Here is a 25,995-nt window from a genome sequence, read left to right as displayed (position 1 = left end):
CGCTGGTCATGCATGTGCACAAGCGCTCCATTCTCATGGAACACTTCGGGCTACTTTCGGTCCCCCCTTCTCCTTATCGCTGGTTGTCACAGCGGTCAGACCCACAGTGATCGCACATGTATCCCCTATCCCGTGTATAGGGGATACATGTCTTTTGTGGGAAAACCCCTTAACGCATTATCATGTAACTGTACGTGATAAGGGTTAAGGGGAAGGAATTATGGAGCGAGCTCACGGGCTGTGCTTGCTCCATACACAGTGGGAGACTGCTGTGTTACACAGCTGACACCTCACTGCAATGGGTGGAATCAAAGATCACTTGGATTCCGCCCGTTTAACACCTTAAATGCTGTGGTCAATTTTTATGTTCCAAAAAAAAAAAAGTATTACAATTTCAAAAAAACCCTCTCTTCAAATTTTTTCCCTAAATCAATGTAAAAAATAATAAAAGTTAACATAACTGGTATCGCCGCGTACGTAAAATTCTGAACTATCACAATATAGCATTGTTTAACCCATTTGGTGAATGCTGTAAAAAGATATATATAAAACACGCAAATTGCTGTTTTTTTTTTGGTCACCTTAGTGCTAAAAATTTTTTTAATTAAAAGTGATCAAAACGTCACATGTACCCCAAAATGGTATAGCTGAAAATTACAGCTTACCCTGCAAATTTTAAGCCCCCACATCGCTAAATTGATGGAAAAATGAAAAAGTTATGGCTCTCAGAACATGGCGACACAAAATATTTTTTTAAATTTAGCGGTAAAACATAACATATAAATTTTGGTATCACCGTAATCGTAGCAACCTGTAGAATAAGGTGAACATGTCGTTTTTACCGCCTGATGTACGCCGTAAAACCAACCCCCCCCCCAAAAAAAAAATTATGTAATCACTGGTTTTGCCCATTTCACCCCACAAATATTTTTTTTCAGCTTCCCAGTACATTATCCGGTACAATAAATGGTGCCATAAAAAACTATAACTTGTCCCGCAAAAAACAAGCCCTCTTTTGGCTGCCTAGACGGAAAAATAAAACAATTATAACTTTTGGAAGGTGGGGAGGAAAAAACAAAAGTGAAAATCTGAAAAATGGCGGGAAGGGGTGGAGGGAAGGGGTTAATTGGGACTACAATGCTGTGCGAGAGAATTTGCCTTCTCCTTACTAGGTGTGTTGTATAATTTGTCATATTGTGTGTGTGTGTGTGTGTGTTATGAATAATTAATAATTTTTTTTTTAAAATAAGGGATTTTGAAAAGTTAACCCTTTCATGGCCAAGGGTCATTGATGCCCCTGTGTCCAGTTCAAGTTTTCCATTTCTGATATGCACTTTTATAAACGATAATATCTTTGGAACCGATTTGAATATCACAACTATTTTTACTTTGTTGAGTAGACTTATGAGGCTTTCATTTTCTAGATTAATTTAAAATGCATTATTATGAGCAGACAAATCACAAAAAATGTAAAAAAAAAAAACGGACTTTTTTTGTAATTTTTATATATATATATATATATATATATATATATATATATATATGTGTGTGTGTACGCGTGCATGCATGTATATATTCTCTCTAAGTCACCCAGAGTGAAGAGGGCTATAAGGCTATATTCACATGATGTGAAAAAAAGGGCAGTTAACAATGGATAAACGGTCAGTTTTTCATGGCTGTTTTGCATCAGTGTGTCTCAAAATTTGAATCCATTTCCCGCCTCTGACCATTTATCACCGCCATTTGCCATCCGTTTTTCGTGGATGTTAAAAAAAATAAAGAAAAATAAAAAAATGGATGAATTTTATTCGTTACGTTTTTTTTTGTCCCAGCCACCTGAAAACACCACAGTGCCCATATAGATAGTTACGCAATACCACTGTAGATAGTGTCACATTGCCCACTCTAGATAGGGCCAGTGCCCACATAGTGCCCACTGTAAATAGTGCCATAGTGCACAGTTCCCACTGTAGATAGTGCCCACATAGTGCCACACACAGTGCCCATGTAGATAGCGCCACTGTCCCCCGTAGGTAGTGCCCATATAATGCCACAGTGCCCATGTATATAGCACCACACCCCCTGTATATAGCACGCCACCCCCTGTAGACAGCGCCACCCCCTGTAGGCAGCGCCGCCCCCTGTAGGCAGCGCCGCCCCATTGTAGGCAGCGCCGCCCCATTGTAGACAGCGCCGCCCCATTGTAGACAGCGCCGCCCCATTGTAGGCAGCGCCACCCCATTGTAGGCAGCGCCGCCCCACTGTAGGCAGCGCCGCCCCACTGTAGGCAGCGCCGCCCCACTGTAGGCAGCGCCGCCCCACTGTAGGCAGCGCCGCCCCACTGTAGGCAGCGCCGCCCCACTGTAGGCAGCGCCGCCCCACTGTAGGCAGCGCCGCCCCCCTGTAGGCAGCGCCGCCCCCCGCTGTGTTTGTCTAGTAAGACCCAGCAGCAATCTGCCACTAACGGCATCCCGACGGATCATGTGACCAGTCACATGATCACCGAGACCAATACAGGTAGTCACTGACTGCCGGAGACCCGACATTCAGCTGCCCGATCGCTCGGGCAGCAATCTAAAACCTGCGCCTTAAATAGTCTTTGGAGCGCGTTTTAAAGAGGCTCTGTCACCACATAATATGATTTGCGCTGTAATGTAGATAACAGTAGTGTTTTTTTATTTAGAAAAACAATCAATTTTGACCAAGTTATGACCTATTTTAGATTTATGCTAATGACTTTCTTAATGCCCAACTGGGTGTTTTTTAGCTTTTCACCAAGTGGGCGTTGTAAAGAGAAGTGTATGACGCTGACCAATAAGCGTCATACACTTCTCTCCATTCATGTACTCCGCACATAGTGATCTTGCAAGATCACGATGTGCTGTCACTCACACATTTTTACTGAAGTGTCTCGAGAGTGAATAGACCACCTCCAGCCAGGACGCGATGTCTATATTCACTCCTGACACTTCGGTAACGTTTGTGTGGGGCTTAATGACAGCAAGCGTGATCTCGATGTGCTGTGTGAGTAAGTGACACACAAACGTTACCGAAGTGTCGGGATTGTGAATAGACATCGCGTCCTGGCTGGAGGTGATACAATAAAAAACAATGGCAGAATTTCGTTTTGTGGTGAAGTTGTTTCCAAAAAAATTGAATAAAAAGTGATCAAAAAGTCGCATGTACCCAAACATGGTACCAATAAAAACTACAGTTGCTATGCAAAAAACAAGCCCTAACACAGCTCTGTCAACAAAAAAATAAAAAAGTTATGGCTCTCAGGATATGGTGACACTAAAACATTATTTTATTTAAAAAAAGTGTTTTTATTGTGTAAAATTAGTAAAACATTTAAAAACTATAAATTTGGTATTGCCATAATCGGATCGAACCGCAGAATAGAATAAACATGTTGTTTATACTGCACAGAGAACGCCGTTAAAAAGTTATAAAAAAAAGTGAGAGAATTTCTCTTTTTTTGGACTCCTCACCTCCCAAAAAATGTAATAAAAACTGATCAAATTATCACATGTACCCCAAAATGATACTAATAAAAACTACAGCACGTCCCATGAAAATCAAGCGCTCACAGCTCGTCAACGGAAAAATAAAAAGTTATGACTCTTGGAACGCAATAATGCAAAACAACGGCCCCGACTAATTTATATGTGCAGCAGTTCTTCACCTAAAACCCCACGTCATAATTTGCTATCCCCCACTGGTAGACCCTGTAAATGTAGAGGAAACTATGACATTTTGGGGTCTGTGCTACATATGGGGCTAGTGAAGAAGTCAAAGATTAGGCAATGCTGGAGTGCGGATATTTTGTACAATACCACGGACACCCTTTAGAAGTGCGACTCCTGCACCCAATAATCCGGCCTGTGCATGAAGGATTGGTTCAAAGCGTACGTCACTATCCATGGATAATTAATTTTATTAAACATTTACCCCATTATTACATCATGCACACAGTTTACATATACCCTGATGTACTCCACACAGTTTACATATACCCTGATGTACTCCGCCCAGCTTACATATACCCTGATGTACTCTGCCCAGCTTACATATACCCTGATGCACTCTGCACAGCTTACATATACCCTGATACACTCCACCCAGCTTACATATACCCTGATGTACTCCGCCCAGTTTACATATACCCTGATACACTCCGCCCAGCTTACATATACCCTGATGCACTCCGCCCAGCTAACATATACCCTGATGCACTCCGCCCAGCTAACATATACCCTGATGCACTCCGCCCAGCTAACATATACCCTGATGCACTCCGCCCAGCTAACATATACCCTGATGCACTCCGCCCAGCTAACACCTACCCTGATGTACTCCGCCCAGCTAACATATGCCCCCACATTATAAACTGAAACACCAGTAAAACACTAAACAAAACCTGCGCTCCAAAAGCCAAATGGCGCTCCTTCTGGGCCTGGCAGTGTACCAAAATAGCAGTTTATGATCACATATAGGGTGTTACTGTACTCTGGAAAACCGCTTAACGATTTATGGGGTTTGTGACTCCAGTGGTACAAGCTGGGCACAATACATTGGACACTGAAATAGCATATTTGTGGAAAATGGCAATTTTCAATCGGCAACATCCACTGTGCACTAATTTCTGCAAAACCTTTGGGGTCAAAATGCTCACTACACTTCTAGATGAATTCCTTGAGGGGTGTAGTTTCCTAAATGGGGTCACTTCTCAGGGGTTTTCATTGTACTTGTTCCTCAGCGCAATGCAACATGGCACCAAAAACTAATTTTGTGAAATCTCCACTCCAAAAACGAAAATGCGCTTTTTCCCTTTAAACCCTTGCCGTGTGTCCAAATAGCAGTTTCCAACCACATATGGGGTATTTCCCTACTCAGGAAAAATTGTGTAACACATTTTGGGGTGTCTTTTCTTCTGTATTCCTTGTGGAAATGAAAAATTATGAGCTAAATCTACAGGTTATTGTAAAAAAAAAAAAATTTTTTTAATTTTCATGACCCAATTCTAATAAAATCTATAAAACACATAAGGGATCAAAATGCTCACTACACCTCTAATTTAATTCTTTGAGGGGTATAGTCTCCAAAATGGGATCACGCCTGGGGAATTTCTACTGTACTGGTACTTCGGTGGCTCTGCAAATGCGACATGGCTCCCAGAAACCTATTTAGCATTCTGAGCCTTCCGTGAGTCCAAACAGCAGTTTATTACCACAATGTTGGGGTGCTTTTTCTCCTTTATTCCTTCTAAACATTTGAAAATGCTATGTTTTTTCAGAAAAAAAAATCGATTTTCAACTTCACAGACTAAGTCAAATAAATTCAGCAAAAAACCTGTGAGGTCAAAATGCTAACTATACCTTTAGAAAAATTCCTTGAGAGGTATAGTTTCCAAAATAGGGTCACTTTTGGGGGGTTTCCATTGTTTACGTCCCTCCAAGGCGAACGAGACACGGCACCGAAAACCATTCCAGTAAAATCAGCGCCCAAAAATCCAAATGGCGCTCCTTCCCTTGTGAGCACTGCCGTGGGTCCAAACAGCAGTTTATTACCATATATGGGGTATTTCCGTAAATAGGAGAAATTGCTTTACAAATGTTGGGGTGCTTTTTCTCCTTTATTACTTGCAAAAATTCTACGTTTTTCCAAACTAGGTTTTCATTTTCACAGACTAATTCGAAAAAATGTAGCAAAAAACCTGTGGGGTCAAAATGCTAACTATACCTTCTAGATAAATTCCCTGAGGTGTGTAGTTTCAAAAATGGGGTAACTTTTGGGGGTTTCCACTGTTTTGGCACCACAAGACCTCTTCAAACCGGACATGGTGCCTATAATATATTCTGATAAAAAAGAGGCCCCAAAATCCTCTAGGTGCTCCTTTGCTTCTGAGGCCGGTGCCACAGTCCATTACCACACTAGGGCCACATGTGGGATATTTCTAAATACTGCAGAATCTGGGCATTAAATATTGAGTTGCATTTCTTGGATAAAACCTTCTGTGCTACAGAAAAAAATGTATTACAAATGAATTTTGGCAAAAAAAAATTTTGTTTGAAAAATTTCACCACTGCATTCTTTCAATTCCTGTAAAACGCATAAAGGGTTGAAACACTTTCTGAATGCTGTTTTGAATACTTTGAGGGGTGCAGTTTTCAAAATGGGGTGTTTTATGGGGGGTTTCTAATATATCGGGCCCTCAAAACCACTTCAGAACTGAACTCGTCCCTGAAAATATAGCCTTTTGAAATTTTCTTAAAAATATGAGAAATTGCTGCTAAAGTTCTAAGCCTTGTAACGTCCTAGAAAAATAAAAGAATGTTCAAAAACCGATGCAAACATAAAGTAGACATATGGGATATGTGAAATAGTAACTATTTTGTGTCGTATTGCTATCTGCTTTACAAGCAGATACATTTAAAATTAGAAAAATCATAATTTCTTCAAATTTTCGCAAAATTTTGGTGCTTTTCACAAAGAAGCAATGAATTTATCGACCACATTTTTTCACTAACAAAGTACAATATGTCACGAGAAAACAATCATCGATTGGATAGGTAAAAGCATTCCGAAGTTATTACCACATAAAGTGACACATGTCAGATTTGAAAAAAAATGGGTCTGGTCCTGAAGGCCAAAATGATCTTGGTCCTGAAGGGGTTAAAGGTCAGGGAGAATTATGACATCCACAGGATATGCCATAAATGTAAGAGAGATGGGGATCCCACCTCACAGAACAAAGCGTCGTTATGACCACGCCCGAGTTGTAAGCGGAAATGGCAACGGCAGTTTTTTACCAGATATGCCGTATTGCTGTAAGGCCTCATGCACACGACCGTGCTCATAATTACGAGCACGGCCGGCCACGGGCAGCTGGCCGCTTTTTACGAGCCGTGCTGCCATTATAAAGTATAGCAGCACGGCCCGTAAAATAGAAAAATAGAACATGTTCTATTTTTTTTAACGGCACGGGCACGTTCCCGTGAGAAAACGGGAAGGTACCCATGGCTAACAGAAGTATATGAGCCCGTTATTGCGGGTCGTAATTACGACCCGCAATAACGGGTGTTTTTACGGTCGTGTGCATGAGGCCTAATCACGTGAATTTGCTTTACAAATTTTGGGCTTTTTCTCCTTTTATTCATTGTAAAAATTAAACATTTCTATGTTTTTTTCAGAAAAAAAGTAGATTTTCATTTTCACGGTCTAATTCCACTAAATTCAGCAAAAAATCTGTGGTATCAAAATGCTAACTGCAATCATAAAAAAACCCCTTGAGGGGTGTAGTTTCCAAAATGGGGTCACTTTTGGGTGTTTCCACTGTTTCGGTCCCTGCAGGGTGTTGCAAACCAATCCAGCAAAATCTGTGCTCCAAAATCCAAATGGTTCTCCTTCCCTTCAGAGCCCTGCCGTGGTTCCAAACAGCAGTTTATTACCACATATGGGGTATTGCCGTAATCGGGAGAAATAGCTTTACAAGTTTTGGGTTGCTTTTTACTCTTTATTCCTTGTAAAATTTCTATGTTTTTTTTCAGAAAAAAAAGGAGATTTTTATTTTCACAGACTAACTCCAATAAATATAGCAAGCGATTATGAGACTGTTTTCTCGTGACATATTGTACTTTATGATAGTGGAAAAATTTGGTCGATAAATTCAATATTTATTTGTGAAAAACACCAAAATTGAGAGAAAATTTGCAAAAATTTGCATTTTTCTAAATTTAAATATATCTGCTTGTAAAACAGATGGTAATATCACACAAAATAGTCACTAGTTACCATTTCCCATATGTCTACTTTATATTTGCATCGCTTTTTGAACATCCTTTTATTTTTCTAGGACGTTACAAGGCTTAAAACTTTAGCAGCAATTTCTCACATTTTCAAGAAAATTTCAAAAGGCCATTTTTACAGGGACTAGTTCAGTTCTGAAGTGGTTTTGAGGGCCTTATATATTAGAATCCCCCAATAAATCACCCCATTTTAAAAACTGCACCCCTCAAAGTATTCAAAACAGCATTCAGAAAGTTTCTTAACCCTTTAGGAGTTTCACAGGAAATAAAGCAAAGTAGAGGGGAAATTTACAAATTTCTCTTTTTTTTTTGCAGAAATTCATTTGTAATAAAAAAAAAATTGTGTAACACAGAAGGTTTTACCTGAGAAATACAACTTAATATTTATTGCCCAGGTCCTGCAGTTTTTAGGAATATCCCACATTTGGCCCTAGTGCCCTAATGGAACGAAACACTGGCCTCTGAAGCAAAGGAGCACCTAATGGATTTTGGGGCCTGCTTATTTTTCGATTATATTTTAGGCACCATGTCAGGTTTGAAGAGGTCTTGTAGAGCCAAAACCGTGGTTACTCCCCAAAAATTAACCCATTTTGGAAACTACACCCCTCAAGGAATTCATCTAGGGGTATAGTTAGCACTTTGACCCCACAGGTATTTTGCTATATTTATTGGAGTTAGTCTGTGAAAATGAAAATCTACTTTTTTTTCTGAAAAAAACATAGCCATTTTTAATATTTACAAGGAATAAAGAAGAAAAAGCACCCTAACATTTGTAAAGCATCTTTTCCCGATTACGGAAATACCCTATATGTGGTAATAAACTTCTGTTTGGACCCACGGCAGCACTCGGAAGGGAGGAAGTGCCATTTGGATTTTGGAGCGCAGATTTTGCTGGATTGGTTTTTAGTCCCATGTCGCGATTGCAACGCCCTGGAGGGAACAAAATAGTGGAAACACCCCAAAAGTGACCCCATTTGGGAAACTACACCCCTCAAGGAATTTTTCTAGGGGTATAGTAAGGTTTTTTGCAGAATTTAGTAGAATTAGGCCGTGAAAATGAATATAACCATTTTTGTCCACTAAAATTTTGAATTTTTTCATTTTCACAAGGGATAAAGGAGAAAAAGTCACCTTAAATTTTTAACGCAATCTCTCCCGAGAATGACAATACCATGTGGTAATAATTTATTTTTTGAATAGAAATTAATTAACCTTTGCAGGACTGATCCTTTTCCATTTTAGTTTTTCATTCCCCGCCTTCCAAACGCCATAACTTTTTTATTTTTCCATGAATTGAGCGGTGTGAGGGCTTATTTTTGGCAGGACGAGCTGTAGTTTTTATTGGTACCATTTTTGGGTACATGCAACTTTTTGATCACTTTTTATTACATTTTATTTATAGCTTTGGTGACCGCCAAAATCAATGTTTTTGGTTTAAATTCTTTATTTCTTACGGCATTCATAATGCGCTATAAATGAAAATTTTACTTTATTTTGCGGGTCGGTACGATTACGGCGATACCATATGTGTATAGGTTTTTTTATGTTTTGTAGCGTTTGCGCAAAAAAATCACTTCTTTATAAAATAATTTATTTTCTGTGTCACCATATTCTGAGAGCCGTAACTTTTTTATTTTTCAGTCAAAAAAGCTCTGTGAGGCCTCATTCACACGACAGGGTCCGAGTGTCGGCCGGGAAAATCGGCCGTTTTTGGCCGATTTTCCCGGCCGGTTTGCATCCGTTCCGATTCCGTTCCGGGCCGAGTTGCCGTTTTTACTGGCCGATTTGGACCCGATTTGCATCCGTTTTTTTTCCCTGTCCGTTTTAAAATCGGATGAATTTCATTTAAATTTGTTGCCACACACAGCCCTTTGTAGATAATGCCACAGCCCCCCTCGTAGGTAATGCCACCCAGCCCCCTTTTCGTGATGCCACACAGCCCCCTGTAGGCATACCACCCTGTCCCCTGTAGGTAATGCCACCCAGCTCCCTGTAGGTAATGCCACCCAGCCCCCTGTAGGTAATGCCACCCAGCCCCCTGTAGGTAATGCCACCCAGCCCCCTGTAGGTAATGCCACCAGCCCCCTGTAGGCGATGCCACCCACCAGCCCCCTGTAGGCGATGCCACCCACCCTGCCCCCTGTAGGCGATGCCACCCACCCTGCCCCCTGTAGGCGATGCCACCCACCCTGCCCCCTGTAGGCGATGCCACCCACCCTGCCGGCGATGCCACCCACCCTGCCGGCGATGCCACCCACCCTGCCGGCGATGCCACCCACCCTGCCGGCGATGCCACCCACCCTGCCGGCGATGCCACCCACCCTGCCGGCGATGCCACCCACCCTGCCGGCGATGCCACCCACCCTGCCGGCGATGCCACCCACCCTGCCGGCGATGCCACCCACCCTGCCGGCGATGCCACCCACCCTGCCGGCGATGCCACCCACCCTGCCCCCTGCAGGCGATGCCACCCACCCTGCCCCCTGCAGGCGATGCCACCCACCCTGCCCCCTGCAGGCGATGCCAGCCACCCTGCCCCCTGCAGGCGATGCCAGCCACCCTGCCCCCTGCAGGCGATGCCAGCCACCCTGCCCCCTGCAGGCGATGCCAGCCACCCTGCCCCCTGCAGGCGATGCCAGCCACCCTGCCCCCTGCAGGCGATGCCAGCCACCCTGCCCCCTGCAGGCGATGCCAGCCACCCTGCCCCCTGCAGGCGATGCCAGCCACCCTGCCCCCTGCAGGCGATGCCAGCCACCCTGCCCCCTGCAGGCGATGCCAGCCACCCTGCCCCCTGCAGGCGATGCCAGCCACCCTGCCCCCTGCAGGCGATGCCAGCCACCCTGCCCCCTGCAGGCGATGCCAGCCACCCTGCCCCCTGCAGGCGATGCCAGCCACCCTGCCCCCTGCAGGCGATGCCAGCCACCCTGCCCCCTGCAGGCGATGCCAGCCACCCTGCCCCCTGCCGGCGATGCCAGCCACCCTGCCGGCGATGCCAGCCACCCTGCCGGCGATGCCAGCCACCCTGCCGGCGATGCCAGCCACCCTGCCGGCGATGCCAGCCACCCTGCCGGCGATGCCAGCCACCCTGCCGGCGATGCCAGCCACCCTGCCGGCGATGCCAGCCACCCTGCCGGCGATGCCAGCCACCCTGCCCCCTGCAGGCGATGCCTGCCACCCTGCCCCCTGCAGGTTGCACCCATCCCCCCCCCTTCCAGGAGAAGTCACTGACTTCAATGTCCATATATGGACAGTATAGTCACTGACTTCTCCTGAAGAGGAATTCCCTGCCACAGGTCGGGAATTCCGCTTCAGAAGTGAGTGACGTCACTGTGTCCATATATGGACAGTGTAGTCACTCACTTCTCCTGTAGCGGAATCCCCGGCCATAGAGTCGGGGATTCCGCTGCAGAAGTGCGTGACTTTGCTGTGTCCGTATATGGACAGTGTAGTCACGCACTTCTCCTGTAGCGGCATCCCCGGCCATAGAGTCGGGGATTCCGCTGCAGAAGTGCGTGACTTCGCTGTGTCCGTATATGGACAGTGTAGTCACTCACTTCTCCTGTAGCGGCATCCCCGGCCATAGAGTCGGGGATTCCGCTGCAGAAGTACGTGACTTTGCTGTGTCCGTATATGGACAGTGTAGTCACGCACTTCTCCTGTAGCGGCATCCCCGGCCATAGAGTCGGGGATTCCGCTGCAGAAGTACGTGACTTTGCTGTGTCCGTATATGGACAGTGTAGTCACTCACTTCTCCTGTAGCGGCATCCCCGGCCATAGAGTCGGGGATTCCGCTGCAGAAGTATGTGACTTTGCTGTGTCCGTATATGGACAGTGTAGTCACTCACTTCTCCTGTAGCGGCATCCCCGGCCATAGAGTCGGGGATTCCGCTGCAGAAGTATGTGACTTTGCTGTGTCCGTATATGGACAGTGTAGTCACGCACTTCTCCTGTAGCGGCATCCCCGGCCATAGAGTCGGGGATTCCGCTGCAGAAGTGCGTGACTTCGCTGTGTCCGTATCTGGACAGTGTAGTCACGCACTTCTCCTGTAGCGGAATCCCCAATCCCCGGCCGGGGATTGGGGATTCCGACTCCTACAGCGAGCAATAAAAGACCCTCCTCCTCACATGCACTCTGCACTGTGAGGAGGAGGAGAGAGAGTGCGCGAGCGACGGTAGACCCGGCCATCATTCGGGACACATTCCGGTGATGGCCGGGTATTACCCGGCCCCATAGACTTCTATGGGAGCCGGGCGGCCGGGCACCCGGCCGAAAATAAAGCATGTCCTATTTTTTGACGGCCGGTTTTCCCGGCCGTCAAAAAATCGGTCGTGTGAATAGCCCCATTAGGGGTCTATTATTCCTAATGCAGCCGGGTGCCGGCCGATTTATGAACGGCCGGCACCCGGCCGGGAAACCCTGTCGTGTGAATCCCGCCTAAGAGCTTGTTTTTTACGAGACGGGTTGTAGTTTTTATTGGTATTTTCGGGTACATGCGACTTTTTGATCACTTTTTATTCTATATTTTGGGAGGGGAGTTGACCAAGAAATAGTGATTCTGGCATTGTTTTTAGTTTGTTTTTTTTGCGGCGTTCACCGTGCAGTAAAATTAACATTATAGTTTTATAGATTGGGTCGTTACAAACGCGGTGATACCAAATATGTGTACTGTTTTTTAACGGTTTACATTTTTCCCTCTAATAAGTGACGTATTATTGAAAAAAAAAAAAACTTTTATTTTTACACTTTTGTAAAACATTTTTATTACCTTTTTTTACTTTTTTCTTTACTTTTTACACTTTCTTTTTTACCTGCAGCTCTGATTGCTGCTAGAATACATTACACTACCTAGATAGTGTAACTTATTTCAACCCGTCAGTGTGACGTCACAGTCACTCTGACAGTCTACGAGGACCAGCCTGGTACTCATAGGCTTCCATACATGGCAGACCCGGAGGCCGTTGTCTGGACCCCGGGTGCCATCACAAGTATCAGCAGCCGCCACAATTGCATGGGGGCTGCTGATGTGCTACAAACCCCCTACATGCGGAGATCGCAATCGAGCCCCGCATGTAACGGGTTAATTGCCGAAATCAGCGGCAATGAGCCGCTGATCGGAAACAGTGGAGTGTCAACTGTCAGGGACAGCTGACCTCCCGGTTCCCGATGCACACTGTCACAGACACTGTCGCCGACAGTGTGCATCGCGAACTCTGACAGGAAGTCTATCAGGAGGCTGGTCCTGATAGGCTTCCGTACATGGCAGACACGGAGGCCATTACTTGGCCTCCGATCGCCATGCTAACCACCTGCAAACCTCACTATTTCATTGTGAGGTCTGTCGATGTGCTAGAAACCCCTGAATGCGGTTATTGCAATCGATCACCGCAATTAAAGGGTTAATTGCCGAAATCAGCGGCATACAGTGGAGTGTTAGCTGTCAGGGACAGCTGGCCTCCCGGTTCCCGGTGCACACTGTCGCCGACAGTGTGCACCGGGAACCACATAGTAACTGTACGTCCCTGTGCCTTAAGACACTGGCCAAATGGACGTACAGTTGTGTTGTGGTGCGCCTAGGGGTTAATGTCCCATCTTTGTTGTGGAGCGCAAAATCAAGACAATAAACCGAAATAAATATATATTAGACAAACCTTCTTTTCTCCAAGGCAATGTGGTGACACTGCTAGACAATATCCCACATCTCCACTTATTTTCAGAGAGGCGCTAAGAGTTTTTTACACTATTAACGTTGATCACCCATTCACAGGATGGGTGATAAAGATTAGATTGATAATGTTCTGATCACCGGGACCACCTTTAATCGCTAGGATGGAGGAGCCTCGTCCCCTGTTATTTTTCCTGAACAAGACATTGTAGTGTTTCTTTAGTGCCTTTTCAACGATCACTTATAGTACAGTGTATTTAGCAATGATCAAGTGTGCTCACTCAGCTGTTATACAATTGTATGGTGCGTCTTGTGATGCTTGGCCACTGCTACATACCACTACATCATGGGTGTCCTCTTGGGTAGGGCCGCGGTCTCCCAAGGGGACGCCACTGATCTAAAATTCATCATCTATCCTGTTCTGAGTGGAGTTACGCTTTAATGTTTAAGATATTAGGCTGTATTCACACCAGTGTTCGGCTTTCCGTTGTTCCGCTTCGTCAGAGAAACTTAGAGCATCGGAAATACTGGAGGCGCCAGAACCCATTGACTTTAATGGGTTCCGGCGGGGTGCCCGTGGTTAGGGCATGTTCACACGGCGCTCAAAAACAACGTGTGAACGTGTCAAATTCGCTAGTGTTTCTTGTAAAGCGCTTTTTAAAATACATATCTTGATGCGTTTTCCACTTATATTTTACGTGTTTTGTTCGTGCATTTTGCAAGTATTTTGCTGCGCAATTAGGGCTCCCATTGGCTATGGGAACATTTGGCGGGTTTTCGATGCGTTTTACTCGTCAAAGAATTAACCTGACACTACTTTTTCACACTACATGTTTTTTAAATACGCTGCCTCAAAAACCCCATTGAAATCAATGTGAGCGGGAAATAAACCCGTTATTGCTTCATATAGGGCATTTGGGTGTTGTCAGTTTGTTTTTAAATAAACCATATGGTGTGTTTCCTATTTAATATTATTATTTTTACATTTTGTTTAAAAAGTGTAACACAAATGTAGTAAGGGGAAGTCGCACCTATTGGACTTTTTCCACTGCAGATTTCCCCACAAATCTGCAGCAAAGTATGCATTTGTTATGTGCAGATTTGAAAACCCCATCCACATAAATTGTACTGTAAATTGCTGTTTATTACCGTAACAAAAATCTGCCAATTCTGCCACATTTGAACACGTCACAAATCGCCTAAAAAAAGTGTTTGTTTCCATCTCCCATTGATTTCAATGGGGTTTTTGAGGCAGAAAACGCCTCAAGATAGGGCATGTTGCTTCTATTTCCCGCAAGCGTTTTTTTTTTTGCTAGCAGAGAAAAAAAACCGCCTCCACCTCCCTTTGAAATCAATGTGAGTACATTTCGGCTGTTTTTTGCTGCCATTTCCGTGGCAAAAATCTCAGTGTAGACAGGGCCTTGTACTGCCTTCATTATTTTACTATAGTTGATGTTCAGCCGCAATAGACGCTTGTTCTCTGGAGCCTGGATAAATCTTTTGTTTAAAGGGGTTTTCCCATAATCATTATAAATCACCTATCCCCGCTCCATTCATTTCTATGGAGTTGCGAAGATAGAGGTCGGCAGCCCCATATAAATGAATGGAGCGGTGGTCGAGCATGCACACTATCGCTGCATTCCTATGGGTCTCCCAGGAACGGCATGGTAAGCCCATGAACGGTGGGAGTCCCATCGGTCGTTCCCCCACTGATTAGATCATTATTGTCCATCCTGTAGATGGGCGATAAATATTTTTTATGGAAAAACTCCTTTAACACCTTCCTGCATTTTCACGTACAGTTACGTGATGAAAGCTGGTGTTTTCAGGCAATTCCACGTAACTGTACGTGAAGGAGATGGAGCTGAGCCAGCGACATAACCGCCGGGTGACAGCTGTATGTTACAGCTGGCACCCTAATGTATTGGCCAGGACCGGATCTAGCCTCTGATCCGACCGCTTAACTCCTCAAATGCTGCGTTCATTAGAGATCGCAGCATGTGAGGAGTTTATAGCTACCGGCACCCCAGCAACATGCTCGCTGGGTTGCCGGTGGCTGCAAAGGCGATCGGAGGCCTAATACCTCCAGCAACGAAATCCTCCTATGCCCCGTTGTCGGCGGGGCCCAAAAGGCTTCCGGTACCATCGGCAAGATGGCGCCGGCTCAGAAGCTGAGCCAGCGTCATCAGCAGTGGGTGTCCGCTGTATGTTACAGCGGACATCCCACTGTAAAGGCAGGAACCGGAGCGAACTCCGATTCCTGCCATTAACCCCTTCAATGCAGCGATCGCTGCATCAAAGTAGTTTGTATCAAATCGGCAGCCTGCCATGCGATGGCAAAGCTGGCGACTGTTACTATGGCAGCAGGAGGCCTAACAATGGCTTCCTATCTACCATTACGGAAGCCGATTAGGCCCCGTCCGGAGGCGCAGCCTGATCGGCTTGCTGTCAGTGAACAACTGACAGTTCTAATACATTGCACTACCTATGTAGTGCAATGTATTAGAACATCAAACAAAGAGTTGGACCTTCCAGTACCCTAGTGGGACTAAAGAATAGTGTAAAAAAAAAAAGTGTATAAAAGTTGTAAAAAATACAATAAAAGTTTCAAGTAATAACATAAAACGCAATCGCCCTTTTTCCCTTATCAAGTCATTTATTATTGAAAAAAATAATAAAACAATACATATTTGGTATCGCTGCGACCGTAACGACCTGAACTATAAAAATATTATGTTATTTATTACGCACAGTGAACGCCGTAAAAAAAACCACCTAAAAAATACTGACATAATTGCTATTTTTTGGTCACTTTGTCTTCCAAAAATTGAAATAAAAAGTGATCAAAAAGTCGCATGTACCCAAAAATGGTACCTATAAAAACTATAACTCGTCTCGCAAAAAACAAGCCCTCATACAGCTCCGTCGACGAAAAAATAAAATATTATGGCTCTCACAACTTGGCGACAGAAAAAAATCCATTCTCTTTACAAAAGTTATTTTATTGTGCAAAAAGTTGTAAAACATAAAAAAGTGCTATAAATTAGGTATCGCCAGAATCTGACTGACCCGCAGAATAAAAGAAACATGTAATTTATAACGCGTGGTGAACGCTGTATAAAAAGAACTAAAAAAATATGCCAGACTTGTCGTTTTTTGGTCACCTTGCCTCCCAAAAATAAAGGCTAACAAGTGATCAAAAAGTCGCATGTTTCCCAAAATGGTACCAATAAAAACTATAGCGCGTCCTGCAAAAAAACAACCCACATACCACTACATCTATGAAAAAATAAAATGAGCTAAGGCTCCAATAAGTCAGGAAAGAAAAAATATGCAGACGTGCCGGCCTGAGGGGAACATTTCTTCTGTTTCAAGTGGTGAATTATCAAGGCTCCTAAAATTCGGGAACCAGTAGGGGGAGGGCCCAAACATATCTGCTGGAAGTGAGGGCGCCCGTATTATACCAGGACAACACTTTCCCAACAAAATTCACCAAACTTCAAAGGTGCCGAGTGTGGACCAAAAGGGGAATAAGTAAGGACCATTTATTAGTGAGACACCGGCCTGTGCAGAAAGGATTGTGTCACCGCGTAACAAATATCTATGGTGTAATGGTGGGGGTAAGGAAACAGACAAGTGAGCCCTAATCTACCCGCCACTCAGTCCCTGCCTACTTGCAATGACCCGGCCTAGGAGACGGGGTACAACTGGGCGACGGTCCCTACGCTCAATAAGTGCACGACAGACAAACAGAAAAGGGTACACAGAAGCAAGGGAAAAGGGGCAGTTGCCCACGGCAACACAGTGAGCAACAAGAGTGGTGAACGAGTCGAGTCAAACCAGGAGTGTACGAGGTACCAAACGCAGAGCAGGAGAGTAGTCAGTAAGCCAGGGTCAATATGAAGCAGGGTCAAATGGTTCAAGAATCTGCAGCAGGGCCAGGAAACCAACAGAGAAGAATCACAAGCAAGGAGGAACAGGAAAGGCAGGTATAAATAGACAGAGGGCGGGAGCTAGCTCCGTCTGGCCAGGCTGTGATAGGCTCTCCCACTCCTGAGCCTGCCATCCTGAGTGGTGGAAGATGGAGTCAGTCTCACAGACATAGAAGCAGGTGCAGACTGATTACCTATGGGCGTAGATACAGAAGCTGTGCCTGGCAGATCCTTAACATATGGATTATTTTATTGTTTTTTTTACCCCATTATTATACCACCTGACTATGCCCCTTATATACTCCGCCCGGCTTACATGTACCCCCACTTTATAAACGGAAACACCAGTAAGACTCCAAACAAAACTACTACCAAGCAAAATCCACGCTTCAAAAGCCAAATGGTGCTACCTCCCTTCTGAACCCTACAGTATGCCCAAACAGCAGTTTACTTCCACATAAATGGCATCGCCATACCCGGGACAAACCTTTTAACAATTTTTGGGGTGGGTGTCTCCAGTGGCACAAGCTGGGCGTGACATATTTGCCACTGAAATAGCATATCTAGGGGAAATTTTTACTTTGCACCTTCCGAGGCGCAATCGTTCATGGAAAAGGCCTGTGAGGTGAAAATGCTCACTACACCCCTTAATAAATGCCTTGAGGGGTGCAGTTTCCAAAATGAGGTCACTTCTCAGCAGTTTCTTTTATTATTTCACATCAGAGCTCTGCAATTGTGATACAATACTTTGTAAATTGCCAAACTAGGCCTTAATTTTACATGGTACTCTTTCACTCCTGAGCCTGATCGAATGTCCAGGCAAAAGATTAGGGCCACATGTAGGGTGATTCTAAAACCTGGAAACACAGCATAATAATAATAGAGCGGTCTTGTTATGGTGGCACAAGCTGGGCACCACATATTGTCATATCTATGGAAAAAATCCCATTTTCACTCTGCAACATCAAGAGCACACCAATTTCTGCCAATCACCTGCGGGGTTAATATGCTCACTACACCCCTAGGTGAATACCTTGAGGGGTGTAGTTTCCAAAATGGGGTAACTTCTTGGGGGGGATACACTGTTTTGGTCCCACAGGGACTTTGCAAATGCGACATAGCGCCCAGAAACAAATCCAGCAAAATATGTACTCCAAAAGCAAATGGCGCTCCTTCCGTTCTGAGTCCTACTCTGTGCCCAAACAGCAGTTTATGACCACATATGTGGTATTGCCGTACACAAGAGAAGTTGCTTTAAAAGTGTTGGGGTGCTTTTTTTCATTTATTTGTTGAGAAAATGAAAAATGTTCAGCTAATACTACGTCTTATTGAAGAAAAAGGATTTTTTTTATTTTCACTGCCCAATTCTAATAAAATCTATGAAACCCCTGTGGGTTCAAAATGCTCACTACACCCCTAGATGAATTCCTCAAGTGGTGTAGTTTCGTGAATCGTGTCACTTTTGGGGAGTTTCCACTGTAGCTTAGGAGCTTTGCAAAAGTGACATGGTGTCAAGAAACCAATCCAGCAAAATCTGTGCTCCAAAAGCCAAATGGCGCTCCTTCCCTTCTGATCCTTGCCGTGTGCCCAAACAGCAGTTTATGAGCACAAATGGGGTATTGCCGTACTCCAGAGAAGTTGCTTTACACATGTTGGGGTTCTTTTATTCCTTTATTTGTTGAGAAAATGCTAAATTTTGAGCTAAAGCTACGTCTTATTGGAAAAAAGGATTTTTTTTTTAAATCTTCACTGCCCAATTCTAATAAAATCTATGAAACACATGTGGGGTCAAAATGCTCACTACACCCCTAGATGGATTCTTCAAGGGGTGCAGTTTCCTAAATGGAGTAACTTTTTTGTCGTTTTCACTGTTTTTGTCCCGTAGGGGCTTTGCAAATGCGACGTGGTCTCCGCAAATCATTCCTGCTAAATTTGAGCTCCAAAAGCCAAATGGCGCTCTTTCCCTTCTAAGCTCCGCCGTGTGTCCAAACAGCCGTTTATGACCACGTGTGGGGTATTGTTTTACTTGGGAGAAATTGTTTTACAAAAGTAGTGGTGCATTTTCTCCTTTAGTCCTTGAGGAAATTAGAAAAAATTAGCTAAAACTACATTTTCTTTAAAACAATGTAGATTTTCATTTTCACGGCCTACTTCCAATAATTTCTGCAAAAAACCTGCGGGGTCAAAATGCTCACTATACCCCTAGATCAGGGGTCGGGAACCTATGGCTCGCGAGCCAGATATGGCTCTTTTGATGGCCGTATCTGGCTCGCAGACAGGGCTCCTACCTGTCTATGGGAAGGATGCATGCACCGCGCTCCATCAGCCCGTGCACCGCGCTCCATCAGGCCGCGGTGCACGCTGATATTGGTAGTTCTTTGATGGCCTGATAAGCATTGGCGGCAGTGGTGAGCGGCAGGGAGCATGGACTACATTTCCCATAACTCCCTGCATAGCCGCGCCGTCTGCAAGCACGCACCTGCGTCCCCTAGTGAAGCGGCATCTGCCTCCTCCCTTGTGTCTCCCTTGGACGTTAACGGTAGGAAGTATTCTATTCGTCGTTGGTTAGCAACAGCATTAAAACGTTATGTTATAAAAAAAAGAGTTCGGAGATTTGTTGTTCTTTAAAATTAAATACAAGTCAATGTGTGCACTTTATGTACAGTGAGACTATTTAATAAAGTTCAATTATTTATTACGCTGGGTGTGCCTGCTTGTATGTACCACTTTAAGTAGTAAATGCTTTAGTTCCCTATGGGTCTGAGCCTCTCTTTTTTTGTTCATTTTCTGTAAGACCAACACTTTTAAAAGGGCCACTGACAGATACAATTGCTCCAGCGGTCACTTAGTACACAAAGGAGTGTTCCTCTCTGCTGCACTAAGCCACCGCTGGACCTAAACAATAATTCGCTGTAAAATAATAAAATAGATAATTGACATAACTGACAATGCGTTGTGTGACATGTCCAACATTCCAGCTTCTTTCTTCTGCGAATGCCTCAAAGCTGGCATTCTCTCAACATCAGGTGGGAAGAATGCCAGCTTCCAGTCATGCGCAGGAAAAAGAAGAAGCCAGACTGCTGGACTGATGTCATGCATCGCAAGCTCACAATGTAAGTTATTTATTTAATTTTTTTACTGCTAATTACCATTGTTTCAGTCCAGTTGTGGCTTTATACAGCAGGGAGGAGCATTCCTTGCTGTACTAAGTGAACATTGGAGCGATTGATCTGTCAATGGCCCTTTAAACATATTGTACGGCTCTCGCGGAATTATATTTCAAAATATGTGGCGTTTACGGCTCTCTTAGCCAAAAAGGTTCCTGACCCCTGCCCTAGATAATTTCCTCAAGGGGTATAGTTTCCAAAATGGGGTCAATTTTGGGGGATTTCCACTGTTGGCACCGCAAGAGCCTTTCAAACCTGACATGGTGCCTAAAATATTTTGTAATAAAAAGGAGGCCCCAAAATCCTCTAGGTGATCCTTTGCTTCTGAGGCCAGTGTTTCATTCAATAAGTGCGCTAGGACCACATGTGGGGTATTTCTAAAAACTGCAGAATCAGGGCAATAGATATTGAGTTGCGTTTCTCTGATAAAACTTTGTGTTACAAAAAAAATGGATGAAAAAAATGAGTTTCTGCAACAAAAAAAAGAAATTTGAAAATTTCACATCTACTTTGCCTTAATTCCCGTGAAACGTCTAAAGGGTTAAGAAACTTTCTAAATGCTGTTTTGAATACTATGAGGGGTGAAATTTTTAAAATGGGTTGACTAATCGGGGGGTTTCTAATATATAAGGCCCTAAAATCCGCTTCACAACTGAACTGGCCCTTGTAAAAATAGCCTTTTGAAATTTTCTTGAAAATATGAGAAAGTGCTGCTAAAGTTCTAAGCCTTGTAACGTCCTAGAAAAATAAAAGGATGTTCAAAAAACAATGCCAATCTAAAGTAGACATATGGGTGATAATTAGCAACAATTTTGTGTGGTATAACTGCCTGTCTTACAAGCAGATACATTTAAATTAAGAAAAATGCAAATTTTTGCAATTTTTGGCTAAATTTTGGTGTTTTTCACAATTAAATACTTAATGTATCGAACAAATTTTGCCATAAAATCCAATGTGTCACGAGAAAACAATCTCAGAATTGCTTGGATAGGTGAAAGCATTCCGAAGTTATTACCACATAAAGTAACACATGTCAGATTTGAAAAAATTGGCTGTGTCCTGAAGGCCAAAACAGGCTGCGTCCTTAAGGGGTTAAGAGGAACTGAAGATTCTCCTTGTTGAGCTAAGTGCAGTTAGGCTATGGTCAAACCACGTTGTTACTTTTTTTTTTTCTGACAGACATATAGCTCAGGCTAAGTTCACAGTACCGTTACTATACGTTTACCTCTCTTCCGTCAGAGGAAGAGAGGATCGAAAGATTAAACCATAAGCAACGTTTCCGTTAGAATTACCATTGATTTCAATGGTAATTATTTAGTTTCACTTGCTTTCGGTTTGTCTCTGTTCACTTAGTTTTGTTTCCTTGAAAAAAACAACGGAAACCTAGCGAACAAAGACAAACTGAAAGCAACTGAAACAAAAGAATTACCATTGAAATAAATGGTAATTCTAACGGAACCATTGCTTTCCATTTAATCTTTCGTTCCTCTCTTCCTCTGACGGAAGAGAGGTAAACTTATAGTAACGCTTGTGTGAAAGAAGCCTAACTGTTGTCCTAAAAAGTATTCAGCTGTACTCCATACATTTAGATATATCTGCCCGTTCATTGTAAAAAAACAAAACACTATAAGGCTATGTTCACACGGGGTATTTTGCCGAGTTTTTTGACGCGGAAACCGCGTCGCAAAACTCGGCAAAAACGGCCCGAGAACGCCTCCCATTGATTTCAATGGGAGGCGTCGGCGTCTTTTTCCCGCGAGCAGTAAAACTGCCTCGCGGGAAAAAGAAGCGACATGCCCTATCTTCGGGCGCTTCCGCCTCTGACCTCCCATTGACTTCAATGAGAGGCAGAGAACGCGTATTTCGCGCTGTTTTATGCCCGCGGCTCTCAATGGCCGCGGGCGAAAAACGGTGCGAAAATCGGCGTGCAGGGAGAGGAAAATCTGCCTCAAAGTTCCAAACGGAATTTTGAGGCAGATATTCCTCCCCCAAAATACTCCGTGTGAACATAGCCTATTGAATACATCTTTTTGCTGTACTAAATAACATCGCAGGTAAACTGAAATGTATGCCAAAAGGACGCTCTCTTGGTATATGTTCGCACCAATCCTATGGGTATGTTACAGTATGTCTGCATATGTTTGATTTTATTTTTTTCGTATGTATATAATTTTCATTATATTAGCTTATATTGCATTATATTTTCTGGTGTATATTTTAGGATTTTAGAAACTACATCTATTTACTGTATGTAATATTTATTTTAGTCTGACTTGAAATGCGTGCAAGATGCCAAAGGAGGTTCATTTTACAGAGACCATTGTCCTGTCTTGGGTGAGTTTTGAGTTATTTGCTGTCTCTTATTATTTTTTCCTGATATAGTACGGTTAGGCAGATTGAATATTTATAAAGAAATTTGCTGGCTTACTTACTTTCTCATAAGATGTGTTAACCTGCGGAGCAGACTATCTCCACTACCTGCCTCTCTGCTGTCCTCTAGACCAGGGAAAGGACTGCTTGATGCAGTTGCAGGTTTCATTACAGACTGTTACTATAGTTAGAAGCTGGTCTCATGCACAACCCAATAAGGATAGTCAGTGTTTTACTTCTGACCTTATATGACATAATGACTGTTGCAATTTTAGAAGGATTATCATCAAACACCCTGTATGTTTTCATGCTATACACAGCCAGTTTACACTCTATTTTTATTCAATAGCAATACATGTATCCACAGGCAAGAGTCGAGAGCGGTTACAAAGAGCGTCCCTCGCTCTGGAGGACCTATCATGTCCTACATTACACAGACAACCAATTGAGTTGAATGGCTACTATTGTAATATTTGATTTTCCCTGTGGTGGTGCTGCAGGGAATTCGAATACTTACTTCTAGGTTTCCCCACAGACTACAGGATCCTTAGGGCCCCCAGCAATAGGACACTATGTGATCAGCTTATAGTCAGCGGAGAAACACTTAAAGAACTTTCCCCTTGAGAAAAAAACAAAAAACAAAGCACTTACCCTTTGTAAGGCTTTTGTGAATTGTTTTTGTGTTTTAGGTGAGCAAAATGGTAACCGTAACCCTGGAGGCTTGCTTATTGGAGACCTTGTAAATATTGATTTGGAGTTAGAAATTGTCCAGTCGTTGCAGCATGGCCATGGTGGATGGACTGATGGCATGTTTGAAACACTAACAACCACAGGCACTGTCTGCGGCATTGATGAAGATCATGATATTGTAGTGCAGTATCCTAGTGGAAACAGGTGAGTAAAGCCACACATACACATCTTTGCTTTAATGGTTTAGTTATGGGGCGTATAATAGGAGAGGAGTATAATCACTTAAGGACACAGCTGTTTTGGGCCTTAAAGAGTCTCTGTTACCACATTATAAGTGCCCTATATTGTGCATGATGTGATCGGCGCTGTAATGTAGATAACAATAGTGTTTTTTATTTAGAAAAACGATAATTTTTTACGTTATGACATATGTATTAGCTTTATGCTAATGAGTTTCTTAATGGACAACTGGACGTTTTTTACTTTTTGGCCAAGAGTACGCTGTAAACTGTCATTTAAAATGAGATTACGCTTGACTTGCTGTAAATCTCACAGAAATGTTAGCGAAGTGTCAGGATTCTGAATACACATCACGTCCTGGCTGGAGGTAATGTATATTCATTGTCAGAAACAGGGATTTTGCTGATACCCTCACTTATTTATTATATACAAAGTGAGTTAGAGGGAACCACAAAGGTGTATACCACCAATTATTGCTTATTAAATTATTTGGGAAAAAGGAAGAGAGGAAAAGAACTGTGGTTCTAGTAGGAAATAAAAATAATAAACTTTATTAATATATTTATGTTAAAATAATTCTATCTTTTTCAATGTAGGTCAAAAATAATTAGCAGTGCAGAAGACCCCTTGTCCTGCACTTAAAGAACAAAATTTGTCTTGTATATGTTTAAATGTAAGTTGCTACTATCATACAATATCAAATTGGACTTTATTGCTTACTAGAGTGAGTAAAGATCTGACTACACTGGTATGTTATGTGCACTACGTGTTTCAGCACTGGCTGTCAGTCTCTGAACATTGTATCTGCTGTTCTGTGTACACTGATAGTTGCAATGTTTCTGTTAGTAAATAGACATTGTATCAATTCCTTGGTTCTATGCTATGCACTGTTTGTGTCAATGTTGGCTAGCTAGTTCATAGAAATGTAAGGTTATTTAAATGCTCGTATTTACTGAAAAAATCAGCACTTGCTGCTAGTTGATATTCTCAAGATTGAATTACTGTTGGAGTATCGTGCTGGATTTTATAAAGTGTCTATTTTACAGTTGTTATGTTGATATAACAGTCCACATTTGTTTGTTATGCCACGCTGGTCATTTCTACCAGAAATAGCAGTGATGCGGTAGGTAACCTGTGTGAATGAGCACTACAGAGAGTGGTGGCATAACAAACAAATGTGGACTGTTATATCAACATAACAACTGTAAAATAGACACTTTATAAAATCCAGCACGATACTCCAACAGTAATTCAATCTTGAGAATATCAACTAGCAGCAAGTGCTGATTTTTTCAGTAAATACGAGCATTTAAATAACCTTACATTTCTATGAACTAGCTAGCCAACATTGACACAAACAGTGCATAGCATAGAACCAAGGAATTGATACAATGTCTATTTACTAACAGAAACATTGCAACTATCAGTGTACACAGAACAGCAGATACAATGTTCAGAGACTGACAGCCAGTGCTGAAACACGTAGTGCACATAACATACCAGTGTAGTCAGATCTTTACTCACTCTAGTAAGCAATAAAGTCCAATTTGATATTGTATGATAGTAGCAACTTACATTTAAACATATACAAGACAAATTTTGTTCTTTTTTTTTTTAAAACACTTTTTATTTAATTTTTTCAACAGTAGTAAACAGAAACAGATGCATGACATTACATTGGACATTACATGTGAGTTATTCCACTGATCGTCAATACAAAATTGTACAGAACTGGCAGACGAATTTGACATAAATCATGCTTAGCGAACATTGTTTTCAACCTTTAACCCCTTGGAACTCCCCCCTCCCCCCTGACATCCTAAATATGTATGTTTCTAATATTAAATTGTAAAATGTTCCTGTATCCGAACCGTACCTGAACAGGAAGGTGGGTCCCTATCACTCCTAGCGCCTAACTGAATCACCTTTTCAGCACTCCTAATGTTCCTGCCACATCTCTCGTCAGGTACCATGAGGTATAATAGAACGGTGTCATCAGATCCTTTATTTCGTCGGTCTGGAAATGTTTGCATATAAAAACTTTCCATTTCTTAAAAAATTTTGATGATCCAGATTCCGCTGTTCGTTCAATATCTAGCCGATCCATATATACATATTTTTTCAG

The 25,995-nt window shown here is 43.1% G+C and overlaps 1 protein-coding gene across 2 annotated transcripts in view; it reads left to right on the top strand.

The window, feature by feature from the left end:
* MIB1 (MIB E3 ubiquitin protein ligase 1) overlaps positions 1-25,995 on the top strand; it is a 140,006-nt gene that overhangs the window by 42,171 nt on the left and 71,840 nt on the right. For both annotated transcript variants that reach the window (XM_075826357.1, XM_075826358.1), the window contains exons 5-6: positions 22,838-22,904; positions 23,630-23,834. In XM_075826357.1, coding sequence (XP_075682472.1) covers positions 22,838-22,904; positions 23,630-23,834 — 272 coding nt within the window. The remainder of the gene's footprint in view (positions 1-22,837; positions 22,905-23,629; positions 23,835-25,995) is intronic.

The sequence above is a fragment of the Rhinoderma darwinii genome, chromosome 5 (assembly GCF_050947455.1).
Source record: "Rhinoderma darwinii isolate aRhiDar2 chromosome 5, aRhiDar2.hap1, whole genome shotgun sequence".
NCBI classification, from domain to species: domain Eukaryota; kingdom Metazoa; phylum Chordata; class Amphibia; order Anura; family Rhinodermatidae; genus Rhinoderma; species Rhinoderma darwinii.
Note: the sequence above shows the minus strand (reverse complement) of the source record. Positions and strands in the feature narration are given on the sequence as shown.